Source organism: Ovis canadensis, chromosome 3 (assembly GCF_042477335.2).
Source record: "Ovis canadensis isolate MfBH-ARS-UI-01 breed Bighorn chromosome 3, ARS-UI_OviCan_v2, whole genome shotgun sequence".
NCBI classification, from domain to species: Eukaryota; Metazoa; Chordata; class Mammalia; order Artiodactyla; family Bovidae; genus Ovis; species Ovis canadensis.
This window is the reverse complement of record NC_091247.1, coordinates 13,208,666-13,219,394: the sequence shown is the minus strand read 5'-3', so window position 1 is coordinate 13,219,394 and position 10,729 is coordinate 13,208,666. Positions and strand designations below refer to the sequence as shown.

Sequence of the window (10,729 nt, the reverse complement as noted above, 5' to 3'; positions counted from 1 at the left end):
GAGCCGATTTGGCAGGCAAGAATAGAGAGGCAGACATAGAGAATGAATTTCTAGACACAGTTGGAGGTGGGGTTGTTGTTATTCAGTCACTAGGTCTTGTCTGACTTTTTGCAAGCCCATGGACTGCAGCATACCAGGCTACTCTGTCCTTCACAGAGTTTGCTAAGGGAGAAGGAGAGGGTGGAACAAACTGAGAGTACCATTGACATTTATACACTTCAGTTCAGCTCAGTTGCTCAGTTGTGTCTGACTCTTTGCAACCCCATGAATCACAGCATGCCAGGCCTCCCTGTCCATCACCAACTCCCAGAGTTCACCCAAACTCATGTGCATCGAGTTGGTGATGCCATCCAGCCAACTCATCCTCTGGCGTCCCATTCTCCTCCTGCCACCAACACCTCCAAGCATCAGGGTCTTTTCCAATGAGTCAACTCTTCACATGAGGGGCCAAGTATTGGAGTTTCAGCCTCAGCATCAGTCCTTCCAATGATCACTCAGGACTGGTCTCCTTTAGGATGGACTGGTTGGATCTCCTTGCATTCCAAGGAACTCTCAAGAGTCTTCTCCAGCACCACAGTTGAAAAGCATCAATTCTTTGGCACTCAGCTTTCTTCACAGTCCAACTCTCACATCCATACATGACCACTGGAAAAACCATAGCCTTGACTGACCTCAGTTCAGTTCAGTCGGTCAATCATGTCCGACTCTTTGTGACCCCATGAATCACAGCACGCCAAGCCTCCCTGTCCATCACCAACTCCCGGAGTTCACTCAGACTCATGTCCATCAAGTCAGTGATGCCATCCGGCCATCTCATCCTCTGGCATCCCCTTCTCCTCCTGCCTCCAATCCCTCCCAGCATCAGAGTCTTTTCCAATGAGTCAACTCTTTGCATGAGGTAGCCAAAGTATTGGAGTTTCAGCTTTAGCATCATTCCTTCCAAAGAAATCCCAGGGCTGATCTGAATGGACTGGTTAGATCTCCTTGCAGTCCAAGGGACTCTCAAGAGTCTTCTCCAACACCACAGTTCAAAAGCATCAGTTCGGCGCCCAGCCTTCTTCACAGTCCAACTCTCACATCCATACATGACCACAGGAAAAACCATAGCCTTGACTAGATGGACCTTAGTCAGCAAAGTAATGTCTCCACTTTTGAATATGCTATCTAGGTTGGTCATAACTTTTCTTCCAAGGAGAAAGCGTCTTTTAATTTCATGGCTGCAATCACCATCTGCAGTGATTTTGGAGCCCCAAAAAATAAAGTCTGACACTGTTTCCACTGTTTCCCCATCTATTTCCCATGAAGTGATGGGACTGGATGCCATGATCTTCATTTTCTGAATGTTGAGCTTTAAGCCAAATTTTTCACTCTCCACCTTCACCTTCATCAAGAGACTTCTTAGTCCCTCTTCACTTTCTGCCATAAGGGTGGTGTCATCTGCATATCTGAGGTTATTGACTGACCTAGAGGGCTGCAAAGCATGGGGAGGGTAGGGAGGGAGGATCAAGAGAGAGAATATATGTATACTTAGAGCTGAATCACATCGTTCTATAGCAAAAACCAACAAAATAGTGTAAAGCAATTTTCAAATAAAAAGTAAGTAAAAAATTAAATACATTTTTAAAAAGAAATAAATTCCTAGGAATAAGAGGAGAGATGAAGTACTACAAGCTATATAAATGCTCAGCCTTATAGACAAGATCAAAAATCAAGAACATGAACTCAAAATTCATAATTTATGCTAGTGAACTTACGGGAAATAGACAATAATTGTAAAGGAATGCAATTCAACTATCAAACATTTACTGAGTATTTATTCCATGCTGGGATCAAATCGAGGGATGTAAGATCTGACGTTTTGTGAACACTCATGGCTGTTATAAAGATAAGCAAATGTCATTGAGACAAGACTTTTGCCCTGTGCAAGAGTCTCTCCAGGGCCCCCTTCATGTCCCTGTTCCTGAGGCTATAAATGAAGGGGTTCAGCAGTGGAGTGACCACTGTGTACATCACAGAGGCAATGGTGCTCTTGTCCCTGGAGGTGCTGGATGAGGGGAAAAAATACAGTCCAATAATTGTTCCATAATACAGAGACACCACAGAGAGGTGGGAGCCACATGTGGACAATGCTTTGCAGATCCCCTTGGTGGAGGGGACCTTCAGGATGGTGGCCCCAATGCATCCGTAAGAGATCAGGATGCATATTAATGGGAGGATGATGACGGCCACTCCTACTGTGAAAATGGCCAGCTCATTGAGGGATGTGTCTGAGCAGGAGAGCTTCAGCAGGGCATCAAGGTCACAGAAGAAATGGGGGATGCTGTGGTCAGCACAAAAGGACAGCCGGGTCAGGAGGAGGGTGTGACACAGGGCATTGGCACAGGAGAGAATCCAGGACACAGTTACTAGTAAGGCGCACAGCCCCTGTCCCATGACGGTGCTGTAGTGGAGAGGGTGGCAAATGGCCACATACCGATCATAGGCCATCGAAGTGAGCAGGAAATCATCCAGACCAGTAAAAAAGAGGAAGAAAAACATCTGTGTTATGCATCCTGCATAGGGGATGGATTGATCCAGAGTCTGCATGTTTATCAGCATTTTAGGGACAGTGACAGATGAAAAGGAGACATCAGTGAGGGCCAAGTGGCTGAGGAAGAAGTACATGGGGGTGTGGAGGCGATGGTCCAGCCTGATAAGCAGGATGATGAGTAGGTTGCCCAGAACTGTGGTCAGGTACACGCCCAGGAACAGGGCGCAGAATACGCCCTGCTGTTCTGGCTGGATGGGGAGCCCCAGGAGGAGGAACTCGGACATGCTGCTCTGGTTTTCCCTCTTCATGCTCTTCTCCTGTCTGCTGGGAATGAAAGGACAGTGAAAGAAGCACATTTTGATTGCAGCAGACATATATAAGTGAGTCCTTTCTCTTGGTGAATATGTTAGTGTCTGTCTGTATTGCCCTGCAAAAACCCCTAAGATGAATGGTATTACCATGTATAGTGAGGGAATTACCAACCAAGAATTGAGTTTGATACGGAAGAGAAACTGGCTCAGTGGCATTTTTCCATCACCTCAGTAAAAAGAAAGTATCACACTTTCTTAGCAGAGAAATAGTAAGTTAAAGACCTCCGTAATTTCTCTTCTGTTTCTGGACATACAATCATAAGGTTTGATCTTCAGGTTGTGACATATTGACCTACGGAAATCTGACTTCAAAGTCCTTTCATATGTAAAGTATAAGGAGGATTGTTCAACAATGAATTCTCAAAGTAAAGTGGGTCAAAAATACACAGCCAAGGAATTTCCTGACAGTCCTGTGTTTAATACTTCAAGTTGCAAATCAGGGGTTGTGGGTTCAATCCCTGTTCCACATATAAAGAAATCACATGCCTTATAGCTAAAAACTGAAGCATGAAGCAAAAATATATGGTAATAAATTTAGCAAAGAATTTTTAAAATGATCCACATCAAAAAATTCTTTAAAAATAAATAAGCAACTAAATAGCCAGATTCCATTATGCATAAAGGTTGAAGAAAAAAAAGGAAGCTTACTTGTCAACTGAACTCAGATTTTCTAAGAGCTCAATTTTGTAATATCATGCTCTATGAAGTAAAAATATTACTGGCAGTTATATATATAGTTTTACTAACACTCATATTAATCATTCACCAATATCCTCCTGATTCAACAAAATCCTCTTGTTGAAGAGTTCCCTAATCCCAAATAGAAACAGTTGCTGCCAAGAGATGTCAAAGATATACACCCTGATATGCGTTCTCCGCTCAGCTTTAAGAACTAGTTTAAAAAATATCATAGCCAGAGCACAGAGAAATGCTGAACCTCTGTATACACACACACACACACACACACACAAATACACACCTGCTATTGCCGTAGGATACCCAGTTCTTTTCTGAACCTTATGCTTGATTTATCTAGTTGCCTTGAGTAAGAACTGGTTTCTCAGCTTCTCTTTAGGACACCTGGAGACAAGATTTATCCACTACTGTGGTGCTGAACCACTCACCAGCATCAGAGATAAAAGAACTTGATCTTCAATTCACCGACTTCAGACATGAAGATGTGAAGACTGCTCTGTCCACCAGGGAGGGGATCCAAGGGGACAGGGCTCCAAGCTCTTGGTTAGAGACATGCATTAAACATGTATTAATTGCTCAGTTTTCTTTTTTCTCCCTTCAGGACACATGCCCTAGGGCAGTGGTTCCTAAACTTTGATGTTCCCTAGAATGCCCTGGGGAGTTTATTAAAGAGGCAGATCCCAGCTCCAACTCCACTGATGCTCATTCTTGAACTCTGCAGCAAGAGAATTCTGATGTACATGGTCCTAAGGGCCAACACTAAGAAAACAGTGTCCTTAGGAAGAACGTCATGATGACGCCCCATGGGTGTGAGCCTGAAGGAGATGTGGAAAGACCTCCTCATTGACCCTTCCTACAAGCTTCAAGTTTCCCCTAGTTAAGTCAAAGCTTGGGATGTGAGGATGGAGTTTTCTCCCAAGCCGAGATGCCTTCTTAATTTGTTGCCTTTTAAATAAATCTGCTTCATGGTAGAAATCCAAATACAATATGAGAAAGTCAAAGTATTCCCCCTGTCTTTTATTCATTTTTTATACTTATAAAATGGTTTTTCTTCATAAAACTTTACATTTGTTGTTCTATGAAAATGTTAGTCGCTCAGTCACTTCTGACTTTTTGCAACCCCACAGACTGTAGCTCACCAGGCTCCTCTCAGTGGAATTCTCCAGGCAAGAATACTGGAGCTGTTGTTCAACTCCAGTGGCTGTTGTTCACTATCTAAGCCATGTCTTACTCTTTGTGACCCCATGAACTGCAACATGCCAGGCTTCACTGTTTTTTGCTATTTTCTAGAGTTTGCTCAAACTCAAGTTCATTAAGTCAGTAATGCCATCCAACCATCTCATCCTCTGTCATCACCTTTATATCCTTCCCTCAATCTTTCCCACCATCAAGGTCTTTTCCAGTGAGTTGACTCTTCGCATCAGATGGCTAAATTATTGGAGTTTCATCTTCAGCATCAGTCCTTCCAATGAATATTCAGGGTTGATTTCCTTTAGGATTGACTGGTGTGATCTCCTTGCTGTTCAAGGGACTCTCAAGAGTCTTCTCCAGTACCACATTTGGAAAGTATCAATTTTGCCACTCAGTCTTCTTTCTGGTCCACCTCTCACATCCATACATGACTACAGGAAAACCACAGCTTTGACTAAATTACCTTTGTTGGAAAAGTAATGTTTCTGCTTTTTAATAGGTTGTGTAGAAATGTCATAGCTGTTCTTCCAAGGTCAAGTGTCTTTTATTTTCATGACTGCAGTTACCAAATGAAGTAATTTTGAACCCAAGAAAATAAAATCCGTCACTGTTTCCACTTTCCCACAATCTATTTGCCATGAGCAACGGAACAGAGTGCCATGATCTTTGTTTTGTGAATGTTGAATTTTAAGCCAGCTTTTTCACTCTCCTCTTCCACCCTCATCAAGAGGCTCTTTAGTTCCTCTTCACTTTCTGCCATTAGAGTGGTGTCATCTGCATATGTGAGGTTGTTGATATTTCTCCCAGCAATCTTGATTCCAGCTGGTGATTCATCCAGTCTAGCATTTCGCGTGATGCATTCTGTATATAAATAAATAAGCAGGATGACAATATACAGCCTTTATATACTCTTTTCCAAATTTGGAACCAGTCAATTGTTCCATATCTCATGCTAACTATTGCTTCTTGACCTGTACACAGGTTTCTCAGGAGGCAGGTAAGGTGCTCTGGTATTTCCATCTCTCGAAGAATTTTCCACAGTTTGTTGTGATCTACATGGTCAAAGGTTTTAGCATACTCAGTGAAAGAGGAGTAGATGTTTTTCTGTAATTCTCTTGATGTTTCTATTATCCAACAGATGTTGCCAATTTGATCTCTGGTTCCTCTGCCTTTTCGAAATCTAGCTTGGACTTCTGGAAGTTCTTGGTTCACATACTGCTGAAGCCTAGTTTGAATGGCTTTGAGTATAATCTCGCTGGCATGTGAAATGAGTGCAGTTGTACTATAGTTTTAACATTCTTTGGGCTTGCCTTTCTTTGGGACTGAAATATAAACTGCCTTTTTCTAGTCGTGGGGCCACTGGTGAGATTTCCAAATTTGCTAGCATATTGAATGCAGCTGTTTAACCGCAACATCTTTTAGGATATATTTACATAAACAGGATTTATTTTGCATGATATCTTAGAGCTTTCTTTTTCCAAATTTATTGCAATAATATTTGCAAGTCTACTTCTATGCTTATCAGTGCATAAAATATATATAACATCAATATATTAATCATCTCAAATTTTTGTTTGCTCTCTTGTTTTGTTAACTGAATGATTCTTTAACAAAGAATCTTTGAAACTTCAATAAGGTAAAATTTTGTTAAATATTATAGTACACTCTGAAAACTTCTCCTGTGTCAGTTGTCTGATCAAGGTTACTTTATTATCTGCAAAGCATCCATTTTAACTGGCTGTATTGTCTTAGTTCCCCCATGCCTGTGGCTTGCTCCTTTGAAGAGAGAATAATCAAACTTTGAAAACGTCCATGAAAATACATGAAGAATGGAAGTCTAGGTTGAACTCCATGGAAAGGGAGGCAATAAAGCCAGACTGTTTTCATTCACCTAAGGAATCATCTAAGTCAGAGCTTATGTAATGAAATAAATGAATAACAAAGGAAAATTGCATCATATTTTATACATGTATCAAATATCAAAGTCCTTCAAAATATTGTGATTTCCAACTTTACACCTCAAACAGACTAGAGTTGTGACATTACCACAGCCTTCCATGTCACTCCAGCTGCTGGTTACATACTAATTAGTTTAATTGGTGTTTATGTATAATATTGGTAAACATACTATTTTGCATAGTGTAGGCACACACACACACAAAAGGGCAAGATGGAAAAAAGGGGTAAAAACCTGATGCTCAAAAAGAGACATATCTATGTTGATAAGAGAGATCAAATGAATAGTACAAACTAATCTAAAAAAGGCAAATAAAGAGGGAAAAGTAAAGAAACAATTTTTGTCCAAATCTATTTGCAATAAGTGAGTTTTCCAAGGTAGCAGCACTACAAAGTTGGTCAATAAAGAACAAAATCAAAGATACTTTATATCCTAACAGTGAGCACTGAGAATTGAAAATTTTAATATACTATTTATAACAGTTTAAAAAACAAAATATACATATGGATGAATTTGCCAAAATACCAGTACATTAAAAACTAGAAACGCATTCATGGTAAATTTAAAGAGAATGAAAGTGAATAGAGATACACTTTGCACATAGACTGGATAGCTCAATATTGTTATGGAGCCAAGTCTCTCCTCCAATTGATCTACAGGGTCAGTGCAATCAAAGGCAATGTATCAGCAGCCTACTTGTAGAAGGTGATTCTTAATATTATATGGAAGTCAAAGGGAAGACAAAAAATCTTAAAATGAAAAGCAAAATGCCATAATGTATCTAATTTTAAAAACTTTTTATAATCCATCAAAAGGAAAATAAAAATAATTGCATGAGAATAAGAATATAGATCAATAGAACAGCAAATAATTTTTAAATATATCAATACAAATAAGGTCAATTAATAGTTTACAGTGGACCAAGGCAATTTAATGTGGCAAGCATAGTGTTTCAATAAATGGTACCAGCATGGTTCAGTATCAATATGGCTTAAGTGAACATGGACTCTTGAGCCACACGACATGCAAAACATGACTCAAAATGGGTCAAATGTGTAAGAACTATAGCTATAAGACTATTTCGAAGAAAACATTGGACAAAATCTTGGTAAAAGTGAGGTAGGTAATATTTTCTTAAATAGGACACAAAAGTCATCAACACTAAAAGGAAAAGATAGAATCTTGATTTCATAAAAATAAAATGCATTTTCTCTTCCAAAGAAACTTTTTTTAAAAAGTTATTGGACTATAGTTGCTTAACAATGTTTTGTTATTTTCTGATCTCAGTAAAATGAATTTGCCATACGTCAAGGCTATGGTTTTTCCAGTGGTCATGTATGGATGTGAGAGCTGGACTGTGACGAAAGCTGAGTGCCAAAGAATTGATGCTTTTGAACTGTGGTGTTGGAGAGGACTCTTGAGAGTCCCTTGGACTGCAAGGCGATCCAACCAGTCCATCCTAAAGAAGATCAGTCCTGGGTGTTCATTGGAAGGACTGATGCTAAAACTAAAACTCCAATACTTTGGCCACTTCGTGTGAAGAGCTGACTCATTGGAAAAGACCCTGATGCTGGGAGGGATTGGGGGCAGGAGGAGAAGGGGATGACAGAGGATGAGATGGCTGGATGGCATCACTGACTCGATGGACATGGGTTTGGGTAAACTCCCGAAGTTGGTGATGGACAGGGAGGCCTGGCATGTTGCAGTTCACAGGGTTGCAAAGAGTCAGATACGACTGAGCGACTGAACTGAACTGAACTGAACTGAGAAATATGTATGCCCCTCTTTTTAAAATCTCCTTCCCATTTAGGTCACCACAGAGCTTTGAGTAGAGTTCGCTGTGCTATGCAGCATATTCTCATCTGTCATCTATTTTGTGCACAGCAGGAGATGTCCACTGACAGAGGGATAGATACAGAAGGTGTGGCACCCGTGTGCATTGGAACACTACACAGCCACGAGCGAAACAAGGCTGTGCACGGGTCTGTGTGGTGTCTGGGTCAGACACACAGAGTGAAAAAAGTCAGAAGGTGTGGCACACGTGTGCAGTGGAACACTACACAGCCACGAGTGAAACAAGACTGTGCACGGGTCTACGTGGTGTCCGGGTCAGACACACAGAGTGAAAAAAGTCAGAAGGAGAAAGCTAAATATTTCATGTTAATGTCTACATACGGAATCTAGAAAAACGGTAGTGATGAACCGATTTGACAGGCAAGAATAGAGAGGCAGACATAGAGAATTCATTTCTGGACACAGTTGGAGGAGTAGTTGTTGTTACAGTTGCTAAGTCTTGTCTGACTGTTTGCAAGCCTGTGGACTGCAGCACACCATTCTCCCCTGTCCTTCACAGAGTTTGCTCAGGGGGAAGGAGAGGGTGGGAAAAACTAAGAGAGTACCATTGGCATACATGCACTACCATGTGTAAATTAGATTGCTAATGAGAAACTGCTCCATAGCACAGGAAACTCAGTGTGGTACTCTGTGATGACCTAGAGGGCTGCAAAGCTTGGGGAGGGTTCGAGGGAGGATGAAGAGAGAGAGAATATACATATACTTAGAGCTTATTCATGTTGCTGTATAGCAAAAACCAACAAAATATTGTAAAGCAATTATCCTCCAATGAAAAATAAATTAATAATTAAATACATTTTACTCAAAAATATACAAGCACTTCTGCAGCTCAATTCCAGAAAAATAAACGACCCAATCAAAAAATGGGCCAAAGAACTAAATAGACATTTCTCCAAAGAAGACATACGGATGGCTAACAAACACATGAAAAGATGCTCAACTTCACTCATTATTAGAGAAATGCAAATCAAAACCACAATGAGATACCACTTCACACCAGTCAGAATGGCTGTGATCCAAAAATCTGCAAGCAATAAATGCTGGAGAGGGTGTGGAGAAAAGGGAACCCTCCTACACTGTTGGTGGGAATGCAAACTAGTACAGCCACTATGGAGAACAGTGTGGACATTCCTTAAAAAATTGCAAATAGAACTACCTTATGACCCAGCAATCCCGCTCCTGGGCATACACACCGAGGAAATCAGAATTGAAAGAGACACTTGTACCCCAATGTTCATCGCAGCACTGTTTATAATAGCCAGGACATGGAAACAACCTAGATGTCCATCAGCAGATGAATGGATAAGAAAGCTGTGGTACATATACACAATGGAGTATTACTCAGCCATAAAAAAGAATTCATTTGAATCAGTTCTGATGAGATGGATGAAACTGGAGCCAATTATACAGAGTGAAGTAAGCCAGAAAGAAAAACACCAATACAATATACTAACACATATATATGGAATTTAGGAAGATGGCAATGACGACCCTGTATGCAAGACAGGGAAAGAGACACAGATGTGTATAACGGACCGTTGGACTCAGAGGGAGAGGGAGAGGGTGGGATGATTTGGGAGAATGACATTCTAACATGTATACTATCATGTAAGCATTGAATCACCAGTCTATGTCTGACGCAGGATGCAGCATGCTTGGGGCTGGTGCATGGGGATGACCCAGAGATATGTTATGGGGAGGGAGGTGGGAGGGGGGTTCATGTTTGGGAACGCATGTAAGAATTAAAGATATTAAAATTTAAAAAATGAAAAGCTAAAAACAAATTAAAAAAATAAAAATAAAAAAATAAATCTGCTGGAAGTACAAAAAAAATAAATAAATAAATACATTTTAAAAAAGAAATAAATTCCCAGGAAATAAGAGGAGAGACATAAGTACTAAGAGCTATATAAATTCTCAGCCTAATAGACAAGATCAAAAATCAAGAACCTAAACTCAAAATTCATAATTTATGCTTATGAACTGTTAGGAAATAGACAATAATTGTAAAGGAATGCAATTCAACTATCAAACATTTACTGAGCATTTATTCCGTGCTGGGATCAAATCTAGGGATATAGGAGCTAAGGTTTTGTGAACACACATGGCTGTTATAAAGACGAGCAAACA

At 40.4% G+C, this 10,729-nt stretch overlaps 1 protein-coding gene across 1 annotated transcript; it reads right to left on the bottom strand.

The window, feature by feature from the left end:
• Nucleotides 1-1,896: 1,896 nt before the first annotated feature.
• Nucleotides 1,897-2,838, bottom strand: LOC138438042 (olfactory receptor 1J4-like). The gene has a single exon (XM_069586286.1). The coding sequence runs from the start codon at nt 2,836-2,838 to the stop codon at nt 1,897-1,899; it is 942 nt and encodes a 313-aa protein (XP_069442387.1).
• Between the last annotated feature and the right edge of the window lie 7,891 nt (nt 2,839-10,729).